The sequence below is a fragment of the Synchytrium microbalum genome, assembly GCF_006535985.1.
Source record: "Synchytrium microbalum strain JEL517 chromosome Unknown SmJEL517_scf0001, whole genome shotgun sequence".
In the NCBI taxonomy this organism is placed as follows: Eukaryota; Fungi; Chytridiomycota; class Chytridiomycetes; order Synchytriales; family Synchytriaceae; genus Synchytrium; species Synchytrium microbalum.
Window position 1 is genome coordinate 198,990 of NW_022158350.1, and position 18,714 is coordinate 217,703.

An 18,714-nucleotide genomic window follows, 5' to 3' on the forward strand; every position below is an offset into this window, starting at 1 on the left:
GATCTCGAAAAAGCGCGTTCCTGACTGACATCCTGACGTGTTATGCATTTTGTTGATTTACATGACATATTAACAATTAAAATAGTGTATGCATGGTATTTTTATCTACATGTTCACATTTATGAAGAAAGCGAACGCGGCGACAGAGACGCCGGCCCCCAAGACGCTGAAACCTTGTTCAGCACCACTTTAGACTGAGAAATAGGCCCGTTCACACCCATTGTTCTGTTAGGAGGCCTTCCGTCTTTCAACCAGATGTGATATGCTGATATGTAATCTTCTTGCCGACGCGTTTCAATAGCCTACAGAGATGAACGTGTGAGCTGTACTCATTCCCAACTAACAAATCAACAGAGATGAACCTTGGGTGACCGTCTCAGCCTAACAAGTCTGATGGCACGCTCCGGATCTCGACAAAGTCCTGTTCGGAGAAGGAAACAACAGGCTACGAGTCCAGCTCTTCCGATCCCTGTAGAGAGTGTGTTTCGGTCAGAACAAAAGAAATCAAACATACGTCAGAATGTCATTCTGTACCATACCTCCTCGACAATGACACAAGATATACCCTCCACTTTCTATGGTTGAGCAAATCTCAACAACAACCTTGTCCAGCTCGTCAAAGGCTTCAGGACACGAGCCTTCCATCATAGGTAACCGTAATACTTTGATTCCATGTTTGGTAGCAGCTTCTTCGTATAAATTATACGACGCTCCAAGATACGAGAGTTCAGGATCAAACAGGCAGCTACATGACCAAAAAATAAGCAAAGCTCTTCTTAAATAATAAGTTTCTAAAGACTCTCACTTGACGACAGTTCGAATATCCAGACTTGCCATACGAGCAAAATCGGCGTCTAGATCTCGGTTGATTACAGCGCGTCCGTTAACTGGTCCACTGTCTAACCGCACCTATAAAAGGAGTGCGAAAAAACTAGGGGTTGGACATGTCTTAAACGGATTGCATCCTTCTTCCAATTACCTTCTTTCCAGGACATGAACTCATGGCAAAGTTCCCCTGATGATGTCCATGCAAAAGAGCATTCGAGTACCCAGCAGCCCTCAACAAATTAACCAACCCTTCATCCAACGACGCCGGAATCTGCTCCACACCACCAATACCCTCAAACACAGTCTCTGTAACAGCCCCACCCAACGAGTCCCAACTCTCATCCATCACATCAACAGCAGCAGCTTCAGCCAGCTCCTCTTCCTCTCGTCCCCCATTCCGTTCCTGATCCTCACATACTTTTTGACCCTGGCACGATTCCACTGATTTGCCAATAGCTTTTCTCTTTGATAGGATTTCATCTGTTGGGCCCGACGAGCCTGATATTGAGCCTAGAGCGTCGAGGAGGTCTGATTTAGGTGGACACGACTTTAGGAGGGTCGCTGTGTTGGATGGGAACAGCCAGGAGACGTTGATTGGATGCGTTACAGAGTTTCTAGATGGCCAGATCAGAGCGTCAGTGGCGTCGTTCGAGGTCAGCAGGTCGAAAAACGACCAAAAAATCAATGATCGTAATGGTGTCGAAGTGCTGACGTTCGATGTTGATCTTTAGCAACAGGGAAGAGGCAACGCTCATGTCCTGCAGGCAACCGGCAGTAGGCACATAATAGAGTCTGTCTACCGTTCCATCTTGCCTACCTGGGAACAATACCATACGACTGCAGGGGATTAGATGGCACCATTTTGCTGGTTATCTTGGATCTTGCTCTTCTGAAATAATAAATCAATGGACTGTCTGAGGCAGACGGCGTGCTTATATCTGGGATCCAAAGTCTGCTTCAAACGTTAGCTCTTCTTCGCCGTCCTGAGTTCACAACTCGCACAAATCCAAGTGCCCGCAAACAAAAATCTAAACATGATAGCTAGGTTTGGACGTGATTTTTTCGCGTTGATTCAATCAATTTAATTGTCAATAATATGCCAATATGCTAATTTGTATTGTTTGGATACAGTATAGTAGACAACGTGCAATTTCCACTGTGACAATTCAAATCGTAACAAAGTCTATCATGACGCTAAGCCAGAGACGCGATTTTGGATTCCAGACAGTTTCATACACATCTAATCCACGTAAATCATCTTCTTCGTCATGCCTGGAAAGTGTGGTAGGTGTGAGCCAGAAATGCAGCAAGTAGCAACACTGCCCTAGTCAACCACAAGCTCCAAACACCCCGACTGAAATTCCTTCATCACCGCATTACTAACCTCCATCAAGTACGATATTCTGCCCAGTCATGAATCCTCCCTCATCACAAATCAAAAAGTTGACGAGCCTTGCGACATCGTCTGGAACTCCAACTCGTCCAACAGGATGTTGTTTGTGGTCTGCCTCGGTCAATGGAGGAGGGGTCGCTTCCACTTCGTCGCGTGTGTCAATCCAACCTAAAAACCAGGATGGTTAACAAGACTTACAGCTAGTTGCTTAATCACTTTGATTCCAACACCAAGTCAGGCAGCATACCAGGCGATACACAGTTCACGCGCACATCAGGCCCAAGACTCATAGCGAGTGAGTGTGTGAGGCCTACTAAACCCGCCTGTTTTACATTATTCACTGTAATTTTTTTGCTGGGGTTAGAACCAGCCTCACCTTTGTAGCAGCATACCCTTCCGACCTATCTCATACACAATTCCATTACTCCAACGCACATTCATTACCAAAAGCGCACCAACAACATACCTCGGTTCAGACATCAATGCCCTTGTCGACGACATATTGATAATACTACCCTTCGACTTCCTCAAAAACGGAGCAGCATGCTTGCACATCAAGAACGGTCCAGTCAAATTCACATCCAGATATCGCTGCCATTCAGAAAGTTCCACGTCTTCGAGCTTTTCAGACTTGAATTGGGCTCTTGTTAGTCCAGCATTGTTCTATAAAGCAATATAATGTCAGGAACCGATTTCGTAACGTTTGAGATACACAAATGTGCATTACAACTAGCCCATCAAGTCCATCAAACTGTGTCGCGACAGTTTGAAATGTATGAACGATTTGCGGTTCTGATGAGACATCACATTTCAATAACAAGCTTTTTGCGGGTTGGATTTCTGAGTCTGTGAATATTTCACGCTTGAGCTTGTCGAGTGATGTTTCGTCAATGTCGATGCCACAGACTTGGTGTCCTTTGCGAAGAAAGTATAATGTCAAGTATCGGCCAATTCCATTTGCAGCACCTGAAGGGTATTGAAAGCCTGTAAGCGAATCGCATATTGATGAGATCACTGCCAAGAAGATGGAGAGCGTACCTGTTATAAGAATCCGTTTGTGTGCACTCATCATCTTGTCCAACCTTGACATTTTGTGACGCAAAAGCCAACCCCGCTGGCAGACGCAGATAACTTTCTGAAATTTTGTAGAAACCCAGGATTATTTCTAATGTGTAGGCTATTTTCATATTTAGAGGATCCTTTAACACAAGTATACACAACAGTCTACTATACAATACTAAACACAATATTTGTCATTCATTATCATATCAATGCTCATCAACCCTCTCCTCTGATGCATCCTTTTTCATCTACATCGTCAGCAGGCACAGCCTGACTCAAGTACTCTCTCAAATCGTCACCATCATCCTCAACATCTGCAACCATCAGCCTGTCAAGTCGTTGCATCTTCCATGCTTCAAACCAGCGATTCATTTCCTCTCTAAGAGTTGACCGGTGAAAAAAGCCCACAAGGAATACTGCAATTTGTTTTGACATTTACCTCATTTTCGGATTTCCCATATTGACCGTAGGAATAACCTTTCCAATATTCAAACTCGTGACAAAACTAGCCAGTTCAAGGAATGAGCTATGTTCACTGTACGGTACGCCCATTATAGTGATTTGTGGAGTAGGATATGATGGCTTGTGACAACCAATAACATGGTCAGATGTCCATATATACAACACATTTCCATTCGAATAATAACGTATTTTAAACACACCTTGAGACTCGTGACTGTGAATGGCTTCAAATCATTTGCTGACTGGTACTTGTCAGGTCTAAATGTCCAACCTATTGTTTAAATTAGTTGGAGTAGGTCTGGGGGAGCCGTCTCTTTTTTGCTAATACAATCTGCACCGACATCTTACCAGTTGGACGTAATGCAATGATCGAAGTAACAGATTTGTTGGCTTCAAGGGTCTTTGTTAGCGCCTAACGAATCGACGATGGTGGTGGGCTTAAGTAAGCAACAAAAAACCTCCAACCTCCAGCCAAACTAGTAAAATACCTCCTTGTTGAGACCTCCCATTCCAACAACATGAACGTCAGCCTCATCGGCATTACCCGTCAGCAACGAATCAATATCGCCATCTTCCAACAATGTGAGGATCCTCCGTTTATTTGCATCGGCATAAATCTTTGACGAGATTGCTTTCGCAATCCCAACGAACACCTTCTCCTTGCCAATAAGATACGTCCCACAAACAAACAAAGTGCGGCTCTTTTTTTTTGGAGTACCAAACAAGGGATTGGCTTTTGACAGAAACCGCTTCATCATGCTTGGTGGGCTCTTGTCGACTTTACTGGTATCTACGGGTTTGCCCATTACGATGTCTTGCACTGTTTCGTTGTTCAGGACTACGCGTCTAGCAAGCTCACTTACAGCTCTCACTACAGCGTCTTGTGGTGGAAATTTATGTGCGGGCTTACAGTATGTCGTGTCCAGGTATAACAGGTCGAGACGTTGCGAATTGATTATCGGATTGGCGATGTGTTGAGGAGAGGCTCGGAAATCACCAGTGTGTAGGTATGTTGACATTTTACCATTGGCCTGAGGCACCTCAAAGAGGAAGAGGACAGCACCAGGACAGCTATATGTCATAAGAGTTCATTGGGAATTTTTTTTCTGCCTAGTCTGAATACGACGAAACTTACTGATTAGCATCAACGAGCGTGACAAACACATTCTCAACTTGCACTCGTTCATTCATTGGAAGAGCCTTGACATATTTCGGTGGAACCTTGAGCTGATTCACTACTAAATTGCTAGTGACTTTTGAGCAATAGATGATGCCATGTGTGAATGCTTTAGTCAGTCCACCGTAATGGTCTGAATGGTAATGTGAGAGAAAGTATGAAGTACAGCCTTCAATACGGCCATAGCTGAATGCATCAACGGTGAATTTGGTTCCTAGAGTGAAAGTTGGCCGTGAGGGAAAAATTATAACTCAGGCACAGCATGTAACTTTTTACCGGGTAGCTTCTTGTAGAACGGTGCCGACTTTCCAGTTTTATTCCAATACGATTTCTTGGAATCACCTGTTGCACTAGAAGCACCCGATACTATTGAGGTGGTTGACGTGGAAGTCGTACTTCGTTTGAATGTTGGTATCGGCGAAGCGACGAATGTAGTGGTTGTTGTGATAGAATGGCTACTGCTCGAAGCGATCTCCGCGGTCGATTTACCACCACTATTAGTACTACTACTATTTACAGCAGCCGGTTTGTTATTACTATCGCCATTGCTGCTAGATGCACCACCGCCGAAAAACGACATGAGAGACTGTTGCCCAGGTTTCGAAAGTGGTTTTGAGCTTGACGAAGGTTCACTTTTACCACCACTACCATCGAGACATTTATTTACATGCTTTTCTGCCGACTAAAACAGAAACCATCGTTAGCAACAAAAAAAGGGTATAATAATCTACTGATATGTTGATCATGCAAACCTCGGCTTCTAGGACTACATCACAAACAGGACATCGCAATTGACTGATTGGTTCCTCTTGAATCTCATATTCGGTCTCATGCCGTAAATCATCGTCATCTCCTTCAGATAGCTGTTCTTCTGCGGCCAAGCTTTCAAGCATTGCTATTGTAGCAGCATCATCTGTGTCATCGTCCGTTGATACATGAGGTTGTAATACTGGATGTGGTGCTACTGGTCGTTCATGAACTGTGGCTGATTTATTGGGAACTATTGTTGGTGGTCTTGGTTGTGTTTCGTTCAGTGACTTTGCAGGGGTTTGAATAGTTGGTGGTGGTTGTTTGGCAACAAATATAAGCATTGTTTGCTGATTGTTTTCTAGTATCGGTAGCCTACTACTAACATTCTTCTTGGTCTTACTCGAAGGTGGTGGTGAGGATTGCAACCTTGGTCGTTTTGTCTTTTTCGGGGAAGGTTTTGGCGCAGGTGCTCCAGCCTTTCTTTTCTTTGCAGTCACTGATGATGGAGGATCTTCAAAGTCATCGTCGTCGCTGGCACTCATGGTGTCTTGACCAAGCGTATGTTTGATGAGCGCAGATGTTCACACAAATCCAATGTTCCAAGGCTGAAAGGATGGAAAAATCGCATATAGATCTATACAATAAAGTGAGTTGAATATGGTCGTTCCTAGCGTAGATCTTTCAAAGAGCCAGTCACTGCTTTTCAAGGGTAAAACTTATAAACTGGCAATAACGAGCATAGTTATACGAGGAGAGCTCTGCCAGAAATTTGGATCGAAGGAACAATGCCGCAAGATCCGTACCTTCCCTTGGTCTCGTCCTTACTCAACCAGCTTGACTTGACTCGTTTCTTTTATACCATCCCTTCCAGTTCAGCAGATAGAGCATTACGATATACTGAGGAGGAAATCAACGCAAGTAATGCTATTGGACACGGATACACGCTCTCCACCTCATCGACTGACTTCTCGGGTCTAGCACTGCAACATTACACACTCGCAGTCATCTTGTCACCATTACAAGTCGCGGAAATATTATCCCAAGTCCAGTACTGGAAGAGACCTGATCGAAATACTGCTAGCAGTCCCGAGGTAGTTCATTGTGTCTTCGTTTCGTCGATTGCTTTGGGTTTTGGTTTTCGAGGTTGTCGCGTGTCAAGCTTTTGACAATCTATAATCGCACTCACAGGAGGAAGAACTGCCATTGGGTGCTGAAGCTGCTTCGTTCTACAATGACGAAGATGGTGTATCTGTCATCGCCAGTGAATCAAGGCATCTGTATCATCCAAGGTTAGCTCGATTACAAGATGGCCTAGTAGAGAATTGGAAACACATCGTGCATCATCCTGATGAAGGCTGGACTGCTCTCCTCAAAGGTATTGGATGCGCGTCAATGAATTTCAAGTCATATCATGTTGACACCAACTTGCACTAGGACATGTAACGGGATTCATTGAATACATGGCCTTTTCAGTACTTCAGCCTGCTGTAGAAGAGACATTGAATGATGTGTTTGACGTGTATGACGACGTACATCCTATAACACTCACAGTCAGCCATGTTATTGTTGGTGGCATCTTGTCGCCATTAGAGCTCATCAAAACACGGTATTGATTCAACACCATACACTTAGGACGTCCAACTCTTCTTTTTGCTCACCTTTGATTCAAATCGTAGAATCATTGTACAATCATCACCATCAAATCGTAAAAAGTATCATAACCCTATACATGCCGCATCAACAATAGTCCACGAAGAGAACGGAACTCTCTCCACCCTATATTCCACTCGTCATTTATTTCCTTCCATAACACTACACGCGTTACGACCTCTACTAAGGTATATATCAACCACAGTCATGGAATCAAACATGGGCCTCTCATGGGAATACACCCCAATATTCTACTTGTTCTCTCGCCTAGCATTCTTGGGGGCCGAAACACTAGTCATGACTCCTCTCGAGTTTGCCAAAAGGAGGTTGGAATGTCAGCGATTAGGTGGTCGCAACGTTGGATACTATGGATCAAGAGGAAGTCAATATGGTGGTGGAAGTCAAGCTGGAGGAGGTTCTCAATATGGAACACCGAATCCACTTGAAGAATGGACAACACCAATACCCACTGATAATGTGTCGATGCAATATGCAATGCCGTTTGACGCGGCTGTAGATCTAGCACCATTTAGGTATCGTGGGATGCTGGACGTCATCTATACCGTAGTGGCCACCGAATCAGCAACATATAAAAGGAAGCGGGTGAGACGACGAACGTATTCTGGAACGTCGTTTGTAGGACTCCATTCTGATGGTGAATGGACGCAGGTTAGACGATTATCACCTAGTAGACCACCGTCTAATACAGCCACAACGACAAACAACAATATCAACAACCTCAATCAGCAATTAAACGATCCATGGAACTCAACACGATCAATCAATACTACTACTCAACCAGCATCATCCGCTATCCGTGGAATCGACAATGTTGCTCGTCCAATAGATGCAATCAGTGAAACAGGAACTCAAGTAGTAATAGAGACTTGGTCATCATGGATATCTAAACTTGGTGGTGGTGTCAAGACGCTCTATCGAGGATTTTGGCCTAGATATGTTCAGAGTATTATTATCTATGGGTTTGAGGCAATGAATAAGGCTGCAGAGGATGATTTGTTTTAGATGGTGGTGATCGGTGTCGTTAGTTTCATTTCTGGTTGTATAATGTAGTTCAAGAGACACACAAACAAAAATATCATGTTGATTTCCAGTATATATGAATTGTGTTTGGAGCGTTTCTTAAGCTCATCTATAATATCCAAATACAAGCCCAGATTTTTTAGTATTCCAACGCAATCGATATCATGTTGCTCATGTTCAGCTTTGCGGCGTTCGTTTGTTGTTCAATGGTGAGGAGCGGAGCATATATATGAAAATTCGAAAAGCGCGAGAGCAGCCCCGCAACTTCTTACTGCCTTCTGCACGTCCAGTCATCGTTTCGTTGCTTCCAAACATCATCTTTTGACAAAACACATAATTGAGCAAACTCAGGCAATCGACGAGGATGGCCGCTCAAATAGACGTCAAGCAGTTCCATAAACGGGCAGACAAGTATTTGACTGCATGGAATGTAAGTCCTCTTTAAACTACAGCAAAGACGATGCGCAGTGTATTAAAATGTGAATTTCCAATCTTTTACAGGATGCAAAGGCCTCTGGTAAAATTGAAGACTTTGACTTTGACTCTATGTGTGTCGTTGTTGGAGATCCTGGAGATGAGGACTCCTCCTACTTTAAGGGAACTGTCGTTCATGTGGGTTTGTTGACATTCATCCCTATAGCTTCCCCCGCTTCGATGGATGATTTGCTTACCATGTCAATCTATAGAATTGGCTATTTGGACTTGAGTTCCCTGATACATTGATGCTCGTTACGCCCTCCAAATTCGTACTATTGACTAGCAGCAAGAAAGGTTTGTTCTTTATCACAACATTTTCGCCTACAATCTCCCATCTCAACCTCCTTTTATTTTTGCAATAGCTAAATACTTCGAACCATTAATAAATCCAAAACAAGTCGACAAGTCAGTCACAGTAGAAGTGCTAGCCAGAACTAAGGATGAAAAGGAGAATGCTGACTTGTTTCAAACCTTCATTTCCATGATCGAGGGCGTAAGTTCCAACCTTTGCCGACGGGCCAATTGATCGGCTAAACATGACTAAGTTCCTCATATGTTTCTTAGACACGATTGGGATATTTCGCAAAAGATCGATTCTCTGGCAAATTCCTCAACGAATGGAATCAAACGCTTTCGTTATCAGATCGAAGTTTTGAAAAGGTCGATGGCACAAAGTCCTTCTCGTCTGTCATGGCCGTCAAGGATGACAACGAGCTTGTAAGTCTCACAGCTTGTATTGTTGTATTGTATCTGATGCATTTTTTGAAACATACCAACAATCTTAGAAATACCTTCGCAATGCTGCCAAGATGAGCTCCTTGGTGTTGAAGAATTATCTATATAGTACCATCTTACGTGCCATCGATCAAGGCAAAAAGATTACCCATCTAGCTATATGTGAAGGAGCAGAGAGTCTGTTGGAAGATGGAAATCAAAAAAAACTCGCCCCTCTCAAAATCCCCGCTGATGTGAGTTTGAGTTGCCCTGGGAATGAATTCATTATCGCAGTACACTAAAGACATTCATTTAGATTGAAGTTGAACAAGCTGAATGGTGTTACCCACCCATCATTCAAAGTGGCGGCAAATATGATTTGAAAGCAAGTGCTGAGTCCGATGAATCGCCTCTTCATGCCGGAACTGTCCTCTGTTCGGTTGGAGTACGATATAATGCATACTGCTCATCGATTGGACGAACTTTGCTTTTTGTCAATGACAAGGTGAGAATCTACAGGTCACGAGCTGTGGATCTTTTGTCTTTTGGATGTTGATTCTTTTCATTTAGAAACGTGCCAAGAACTATTCCGTCTTGGTTGATTTGCAAAAGCATCTCACGAGTACAGTCATCCGCGATGGTGTTGCTTGCAATGACATATATGCCGAAGCTCAAAGGTATTTAGAAAAGGAAGCTCCAGAGCTGGTCAAGCATTTGATCTCAAATTTGGGCTCCGTGGTATGTGACATCAAAACTGAAACGTTTTGCGTTGATGACACTGCTAACTATCAACCAATACTAGATTGGTATTGATTTTAGAGATGCAAACTTTGCAATCAACACCAAAACTCGACGAGGTCTACGTGCTGGAATGGTGATCAACTTATCGATTGGCTTTGAGAATTTGCAATCTGACCTCACAGACGCCAAGAACAGGATGTGAGATATATCAGTACATGTTATAGATTGCGTTACAGTCTTTTTGACCTTCGATCTTTCTTAGATATGCCTTGTTGCTTACAGACACCATTTTAGTGGGTCAACAAGATAGTATCTTTTTGACTGATATGAGCAAAGCTTTGAGCGATGTTCAATTCAACATCAAAGTACGTATGCCTTCCGCTCTGCGAGTTGTCCTTTTTTGGATTGCTCACACTGCGTTTAGGATGACAAGGCTAAAGAAAATGGCGGTGCCAACAACTCTATTGGATCTCCTCAAAAGAAGTCCAAAGTCGTTTCTTCAAAATTGAGAAATGAAGATAGGGTAAGTGAATGTTGGTTATTGTCAATAATTCAAGCGGGCTTACATGATTGTTTGCCGCCCTAGGATGAGAATGCTTCAGAAGAAGTCAAGAGGAAACAGCATCAACTCCAGTTGGCTCAAAAGCGACAACAGCAAGGTCTTGAAAAATACAGTAATAACAATGGAGAAGGTCCAAAGTCAGAGCGTGCAGTGTTTCGCAAGTTTGAAACGTATCGAAAGGACGTTCAAATGCCTCCTGACATCAGAAATCTTCAGGTAAAAAAATCACCACTAGTCAAGATTTCTTTATTTCGCTCCATTAGCTTCCTTCTAACATTCCTTGACTACACTATTCAGATTTATGTTGACAAACGTGCTCAAGCCATCATTCTACCAATCTTTGGTCAAGCAGTGCCTTTCCACATCACCACTCTCAAGAATGTAACCAAGAGTGATGAAGGAGAATATTGTTATCTACGATTCAATTTTGTTACTCCTGGTGGTGGTAGTGGTCCAAAGGGTGCCAAAGACCTCGTAAGTAAATTCATGATTCGATCAACGTGTACTGTTCTTTTGTTGATTTAACCGGCGAAATTAGGTCTTTGAAGATCCAAATGCAACATTCATAAGATCCTTCTCCTACCGAAGTGCTGATCTTGGACGGTTTAGTGAATTGCACCGAGATGTCACTGAACTCAAGAAGATTTCGCTCAAGAGGTACTGATTACGCTAAAAGCAACTTGTCTCATTGTCAAAGTCTCAACGTCCGTTTTTTGGTTGTAAGAGAGTCAGAACGGGCACTTGTAGCAGATTTGGTAGAGCAGGACAAACTTATCGAAGTCAAGGGTAACGCTTTGAAAGTGCATTATCATTCTCGACTTGAACCTAGTTATATGAATCTTATCCCATCTTTGGGCTATTCGAATAGGCAAGAGGCCAGCACGTCTTGGTGATTGCTATGCTCGTCCTCAACCAGAAGGCAAACGTACATCGGGTGATTTGGAAATCCATACCAATGGTTTGAGATACGTTTGTCGTGGCCGCATGGATCAAAAGATTGGTATCTCGCGTGATTTCAGTAAATTTTTTGCCGAAATTAGCCCCTAACTTCACTGCGTTAGATGTCCTGTTTTCCAATATGCAGCATCTGTTCTTCCAACCATGTCAAGGAGAATTGATTGTCATTATACACGTGCACTTGAAGCATCCCATCATGATTGGCAAAAAGAAGACAAAGGTACCCAACGTCATGTTCTGTGTGTGATTGATTATGTGCGATATCATCCAGCACTCACTTCTCCGATCACCACACTTTAGGATGTACAATTCTATCGTGAAGTCGTAGATGCAAGTTTCGATGAAACTGGAAACAAGAAACGGCGCTTCAACTATGGAGATGAAGATGAATTAGCTGCAGAATCAGAAGAACGCAAACGTCGAGACAATCTCGATAAGGAGTTCAAAGCTTTTGCTGAAAAGATTTCCGAAGCTGTAAGTTGTGTTGTGTGACAAATAGCCAACAGTGCCAAGACCTACTTCTATGTCGTATTGTTGAAAGCCTTACTAACACTTTTCAACGGTGTATATACAGACAGCCAAAGCGATCGAAGTGGATGTTCCATACCGAGAATTGGGTTTCCAAGGTGTACCATTCAAACAAAATGTCTTGCTGCAACCTACACAAAACTGTTTGGTGCACTTGACTGAACCACCATTCTTGGTTGTAACCATGTCTGAGATTGAAATTGCACATTTGGAACGTGTGTCATTTGGACTCAAGAACTTTGATTTGGTGTTTGTCTTTGAAGATTTTCACAAACCCGTGGTTCATATTAATACCATCCCGATGACTAATTTGGATACTGTGAAGTCATGGCTCGAGTAAGATGATTTGTGTCTTGATAAACTTGGTTGTTGGATTGCCTCACGCATTTTGCTTGGCCATTTTGGCTCACTACTTTACTTCTTTTTTCCTTCCTGTACCTAGTGAGAGTGATGTCGTACATTATGAAGGACCAGTCAATTTGAATTGGGGTCCTATTATGAAGACCATTACTGAAGATCCAGGTGAATTTTTCCAAATAGGTGGATGGGATTTAATCCTTAGAACTGATGGTGATGTGAGTATTCTATGAAGTTTTAGATCCTTTTTGGGCTGTTGAAGGACAAGCTTCAAAAAATCAATCAAACCATTAGGATGATGATGATGGTACTGGGTCATCAGAAGAGAGTGAATTCGAAGTGGGGTCTGGTGATGCATCGTCAGAGGTACATTGTTGATTTGATGTGTAAGCTTTTTGTTTCCCCAATCTGAACTTGTGCCTTCTGTACTCCCGTAGTCTGACAGTGATGCCAGTGACTATGACTCGAATGCATCTGGAGGATCTGGAAGTTCCGGCTCTGGATCTGACGATGATGATGACGAAGGTGGAGGTGATGAAAGCGATGATGGCGGAGGCAAGAAGGGCCGCAAGCGAGATGATTCAGATGATGATTCTGATGCTCGTAAAGCAAAGAAGGCTAAACGATAAGCATGGAAACAGAGACAGGATCGTCGTGGATTCCTTTTTTTATAAGTTGGAAGACATCGTCAACCATTGGCTTTGGTGTATATTATAAAGACGTCGCTTTGTAAACGAGAGAGAAATTTAAGGAAACAAGGAACAGTATTGCTATCGAAAATATGTGAGATGTTGGATGCGAACGCAAAAAAACCTGACAGTGGGATTCCAAAATCAGTTCTAAGTGTGTCTCCAACACGATTGTACCTTGAGAACCAAGAAAAACAAGGAACTATGTTGCTCTATAGCGATGTGACCTGCGAGCACAAAAAGAACCAAGCCTTGGTGTGTGCCGACATCAGCTTCGAACTGCATCCGAAGGATTTTATAATTTGCGGTTGCTGGTCGTATCAGCTCCAACTGCACATCATAAACAAACTCAAATAACCATCGTTCACATCGGTTTCTACGTATGGCTTGTTTATTTCCTCTCTCCTCGACCAATATAATGTTTGTTTTTAAATGATTTATTCTCCCTTCTCCTTTCGTTCCTTTGCATAGTAACCCGAGAATGGATTTTGTTTTGCCTCGATAGCCTTTTGTTTGGTAGCTTCGGCCCATTCTGGAGTGTGGGTGCGCAATTTTGGACGGACTAGTATACATAAAAGTGTGTTAGTTTGACAACAGTAGATCAGAATGGCATCGTTGAACACGATATCATCCATTGCATATCAAACATTTGGGAACATACAGACGACAGAGTATTGCCAACCACCAATGGCCAATGCCAAAAGCACGGCGACCCATCCGGTGACTCTCCAGTTGAGGGAAGGATCAATAGGTGTTCGGGCACCATATGGACCGTAAGCGACAAAGTAAGCTAGAATAGGAGGAAGGAGGTAGTTGAGTCATGTGCTGGTTTTGTGTGAGGGGTGCTGTAGTTGTGGTGCTAGGATACAGCCATATGGTGTGACGTGGATTGAATATCATCATTTCAAGTCCAAGAATGCGATGTTGACATTCCTTCTGCTCCTTCCTCTGTCACCTGTCTGCTGCATCAAACATTTTTTGCTTTTGGCAAATTGTGCTGCATATGGGACGATGATGCACAATAACATACAACCAGTGCTACAGAGTAATCACATACCAGCTCTCTTTTGTTCTAGTGTCATTTTCTTCCAGTCGCCCTTCTGTGCAGCAGCGAGCGAGTCGGCAATGACACCCTGTTCACATTCAGGCAGTTTGACCCATCGTGTCTCGATTTCAGCTACCGACGATGCTGCCCGGCGAGGCACGATGCTACGGGCTACGGATGAGAGTCTGCTGGTGGCCCGTAAGAAGGACATTCTACTACTTGGTATATGGTATTATATGGTTGATGTGGTAGAGAGTGAAGGGCGAAGGGACACTGCGTTTACAGATTCAAGCATAACGAAACTAACGGGAAGGTTCATTTCTTATTCATATAATGTATATTCTTGTATTATGACACGTCAAATCACGTTCGTCTCTGATTCAACACATCCATATTCGAATTTCTTCCTTTTACAGCACTTGCATTCCAAACATACTTATTATACCATAGAGCTGCGAAGGGATGGCGTCCAACCAGACGTTTGTGGGCTCAACTATATCCCTGGTATCTAGGAGCGAGATACGCTATGTAGGAAGATTGCATTCGCTAGACCAGGTACATAATGCAATATAATTGCAATGTTGGATTTGCCATCCCAGTAGAACTAATCCATGACACACCATTAGATGAGCAGCACCGTCTCGCTGGAAGCTGTACGATGCTTTGGAACTGAAGGAAGACGAGGTGGCAATGGTGAAATAGGGTAAGTGTTAATTGTCATTACTTTGTTGGATATAACGACTGACAGTTCATTGGTGTCATTCTTATATAGGCCATCTGATCAGGTACACTCCTTAAATGATGGATTATTCGCTTACTTCTGAAAACTAACTTTGTCTCGTATCAAACAAGATCTTTGATTTCGTACAGTTTCGAGGTGGGTTAGTGAAAGTGTGTCAACCACCCATTATACCATCTGTTCTTATCGATGCTATGTCGTTTGTAGGATCGGATATCAAGGATTTAACTGTCCTGGAACCTCCTCCTGCTCCCATAATGCCATCCCAACCATTCAATGATCCTGCAATCATGTCTGTACGTACCATTCTCCATCGTTTACTAGTACTCCAACATATGCTAATCCTCTTTATCACTAGACTCAAATGCCTCCTCCACAGCAGATGGGTGGCGGATACTCGGCGTTCGGTCCACCAGGTCCATTTGGACCTCCTGCCGGAAATCAATACATGATGGGACCTCCTCCTCCAATGTGGGGCAATCCACCACCTCAACATCAGCAGCAGCAAAGTCAATTTGGTGCTTTGCCACAACAACAATCTGGAGCACCACCAACCACAGTGCATCAAGCTCCTGTTCAACAGCAACAACAAGCTCCTGTAAGTACAAAAAACAAAACCGATCAAGATTGTCTTTATATAAATTGCTAAAATTGACTCTTGTTATTCAGGCTCCATCAGCAGTCAAACCACCAGTCAAAGAAGCAGACAAGGTAGCCGATCAAGTGGCAAAAATGGATTTGGCAGATACAAAGAAACCAGTACCAGTATCGAATGGTCCTGCTCAAACGAAGGAGGCCGTAGCAGCACCAACAGCACCCGCTAGTAGTAGTAATAATAACGATACCAAGAAACCCAGTGATAGTAAACCTGCCGAAACACCTGTAGCTTCACAGAAACCTGCTGTTGCTCCATCACAACAACAGCAGAAGCCTCGTCAACAACAGCAGTCTGCTCCCCGATCAGCAGCACCTCAACAACAACCACCAGCTGCTGCTCCCGTTGTTGCAACCCAGCCTCCAGCTAAACCTACATCCTTTGCATCGGCCGTTGCTGGAAATGCTGCCAGTAGCAGTAGTGCTTATAGTTCTAGTAGACCAGCTCCAGCAGCGTCTTCTGGATTCTCTCTACCTCCTAAACCGTCGGATCAAATATTAGCATCAGTCAAGGATAGGAACCCTGTAAATGCGAGCAGTACGTGTCAGCGCATATTGTTATATATATTCTGGGTTTTTTTGTGCTGTTGCTGATACGATTCTCGTTATTTAGACGATAGCAGACCAAACTCATCTGGTCCATCTCAACAACAGCAGCAACAGCAACTACAACAATATCGTGAAGGTGGTGATGGTGGCCAACGTGGCGGTAGAAGATACTACAGCAATAACAACTCTAGACCAATCACTCGAGTTCCCGATACACCCTTCAATTTCGAAGAGTCCAACGCTAAATTCGACAAGTCGGAATTGGCTAAAGAAGCGAAACATCAAGATGATGATGAGAATTCTGTGACTTCTCCTGTAAATGGATCTGTATCACATGCTACGGAAGACGAAGATGATTCCATCTATGATCGATCATCATCATTTTTTGATAATATTAGTTGTGAGGCTAAGGATAAAGCTGAGGGAAAGGATCAAGTGTAAGTTCGATGTGATTCAATCGACATTCTTTCCCTTTTCTTCTCTTTTATTGCTCGCGTGTATACCCACAGCTCTCTGTCTTAATAGCGACAGACGAAGTCGTATAAACGAAGAACGAAGTAGGAATCTTGCTACATTTGGTACTGCTGATAGTCGCCGTGGAGGGGGGTATAGAGGTGGTTATCGAGGCCGTGGTGGATATAATAACAGCTATAATAACAACAATCAGGAAGGTGGTGGCAACGGTGGATACAACAATTATAGACCACGTGGAGGATACCGTGGTGGAAGAGGTGGCTATAACAACAACAATCAGGAAGATGGCAATAACAATACCGGTAATAATGATGGTGGATATGTCATTCGTGACAATGTGTCGAACTACCGTGGCAACAACCGTGGAGGTAATGGAGAAGGAAACGGTGAATATCGTCCAAGAAATAACTACAGAGGCCGTGGTGGACGAGGTGGTGGTGGTAGTAATGCTGGTACACCTCAATGGGATTAAAAAGGAGGAAGAGTAAGGGAACAACAGAAATTGGACTTGAACTACAGAACCTCCACACACACAACACTCTCCCATCAAACCAAACGCTGTATTGAATATATCTTCTCTTTCTCCCCTTTCTTTTTGTAAAACTGTGATGTTAGCATGAATAAGTCATTGTACTAAGAGATTATGAAACAAAGCAAAATATTGAACAGTAGCGTGCTTGTATTGTTTTCACTGGAATCAACTTGAAAAGCTGGGTATCTATAGCATCCAGAATCCTGATCAATTTAACACATTCCTTATCGTCACTTACTGCACAAACCTGACTTGGCTCTGTCTCAAATGTGAGAACTCGGGTATATTAAATAGTCTGATGATGCACGATATAGTCGTTACCGCAACCAATTTGAAACATCTCGCATACTACTAGAGTGTGTACACTGGTAGAACTTACTTGTCTGGAAATACGAGATACTCTGCTAAAGGCGTTGGTTTGGTAACAAATATATGGTTCGAGATAACTCCAGATCCAAATGGGTGAGACTTGCAGTACTACTATAAGCCAGTGAGCCCATAATGTCAGGCTCCACATTCACTGGTTCGGGATCTGCATGAAGGCCGTCCGTCCCTATATATTCAAAACTCGACAATTGTAGCCTGCCAATCAGGCAAAACATTAGGTCGATGAAAGCAGTCCATACATGTTCCAGCTTGAGGGATTGCATGGCGGGGACCATTGCTGCTATTACAATCCATGGATAGGTTTCCTAAGGAACCGGGACAGAGCGGATATCAGGCAGACCAGTTCTTCGTTCCGTAATACAGGCAGACCAGCTCGTCGTTCCGTATAAGGTAATACCAAGTCGTAAAATTTCAATTTTAATGAATTTATGTCTACTGGCAGCCTGCTCCAGTCCGGTAAGGCGACGTCGTCTGTTTATACAGTCAATTGTCTGACATTGACAAATGAATCGAGACTTCTACAGTGTGCAGTTTGCGACGAAGCGATGCCCAGCGTCGTAATGCATTCCAGATTTGGTTGAGCATACATTTGGTAGTAGCCGAAGCACAGCCGTTGTAGTTGGCGATGACAGATGGCCAGTAAGCCAGAATTTCCATGGTGGTTGACAATCTAGATCAGCTTCTTCCAAGGGTGTGTAAGCATTCATTGTCTCATATAACTCATAGCAAAAAGCCACTTTGAGTCCTTTACAGACCACTGCAATTTTTGCTAAGGAGCTCTTGGTTATCCGTTTAATGATGTTGAGCGTTATCTCGTTGGCAGGCGAATACCGGCCCATCTAAAACGGTCCCTGATTCGTGAGTATGTAGTATAATATAAATGGACCCTAGTGATGAAGGACAGTTCAAAGCAGCTCGAATGACACCAAACCTCCCAGTGCGAAGC

The 18,714-nt window shown here is 43.3% G+C and overlaps 5 protein-coding genes across 5 annotated transcripts; 2 read left to right on the forward strand and 3 right to left on the reverse strand.

Annotated features, from left to right (window-relative positions):
- Positions 1 to 119: 119 nt before the first annotated feature.
- Positions 120 to 3,311, reverse strand: SmJEL517_g00051 (uncharacterized protein; the record flags this gene model as incomplete). Its single annotated transcript, XM_031165981.1, has 12 exons — positions 120 to 302; positions 363 to 469; positions 540 to 745; positions 806 to 909; positions 980 to 1,442; positions 2,065 to 2,152; positions 2,213 to 2,389; positions 2,469 to 2,544; positions 2,598 to 2,622; positions 2,688 to 2,884; positions 2,949 to 3,205; positions 3,260 to 3,311. 12 exons carry the CDS (start codon positions 3,309 to 3,311, stop codon positions 120 to 122), a joined length of 1,935 nt encoding a protein of 644 aa, XP_031027977.1.
- A 188-nt stretch (positions 3,312 to 3,499) lies between these two features.
- On the reverse strand, positions 3,500 to 6,214 carry SmJEL517_g00052 (uncharacterized protein; the record flags this gene model as incomplete). The annotated part of the gene is made up of 8 exons (XM_031165982.1): positions 3,500 to 3,662; positions 3,723 to 3,865; positions 3,946 to 4,016; positions 4,094 to 4,157; positions 4,234 to 4,816; positions 4,881 to 5,136; positions 5,199 to 5,604; positions 5,675 to 6,214. The coding sequence occupies 8 exons, from the start codon at positions 6,212 to 6,214 to the stop codon at positions 3,500 to 3,502; spliced, it is 2,226 nt and encodes a 741-aa protein (XP_031027978.1).
- A 243-nt stretch (positions 6,215 to 6,457) lies between these two features.
- On the forward strand, positions 6,458 to 8,345 carry SmJEL517_g00053 (uncharacterized protein; the record flags this gene model as incomplete). Its single annotated transcript, XM_031165983.1, has 4 exons — positions 6,458 to 6,763; positions 6,861 to 7,047; positions 7,107 to 7,278; positions 7,349 to 8,345. 4 exons carry the CDS (start codon positions 6,458 to 6,460, stop codon positions 8,343 to 8,345), a joined length of 1,662 nt encoding a protein of 553 aa, XP_031027979.1.
- A 382-nt stretch (positions 8,346 to 8,727) lies between these two features.
- SmJEL517_g00054 (uncharacterized protein) lies at positions 8,728 to 13,328 on the forward strand (the record flags this gene model as incomplete). The annotated part of the gene is made up of 22 exons (XM_031165984.1): positions 8,728 to 8,793; positions 8,865 to 8,975; positions 9,050 to 9,134; positions 9,203 to 9,333; positions 9,405 to 9,557; positions 9,626 to 9,808; positions 9,871 to 10,059; positions 10,125 to 10,292; positions 10,357 to 10,493; positions 10,558 to 10,660; positions 10,720 to 10,818; positions 10,882 to 11,073; positions 11,155 to 11,331; positions 11,396 to 11,514; positions 11,582 to 11,643; positions 11,726 to 11,857; positions 11,919 to 12,034; positions 12,115 to 12,288; positions 12,389 to 12,678; positions 12,785 to 12,917; positions 12,994 to 13,065; positions 13,137 to 13,328. 22 exons carry the CDS (start codon positions 8,728 to 8,730, stop codon positions 13,326 to 13,328), a joined length of 3,084 nt encoding a protein of 1,027 aa, XP_031027980.1.
- Positions 13,329 to 13,825: 497 nt separating this feature from the next.
- Positions 13,826 to 14,644, reverse strand: SmJEL517_g00055 (uncharacterized protein; the record flags this gene model as incomplete). The annotated part of the gene is made up of 3 exons (XM_031165985.1): positions 13,826 to 13,950; positions 14,050 to 14,178; positions 14,446 to 14,644. The coding sequence occupies 3 exons, from the start codon at positions 14,642 to 14,644 to the stop codon at positions 13,826 to 13,828; spliced, it is 453 nt and encodes a 150-aa protein (XP_031027981.1).
- Positions 14,645 to 18,714: the final 4,070 nt, after the last annotated feature.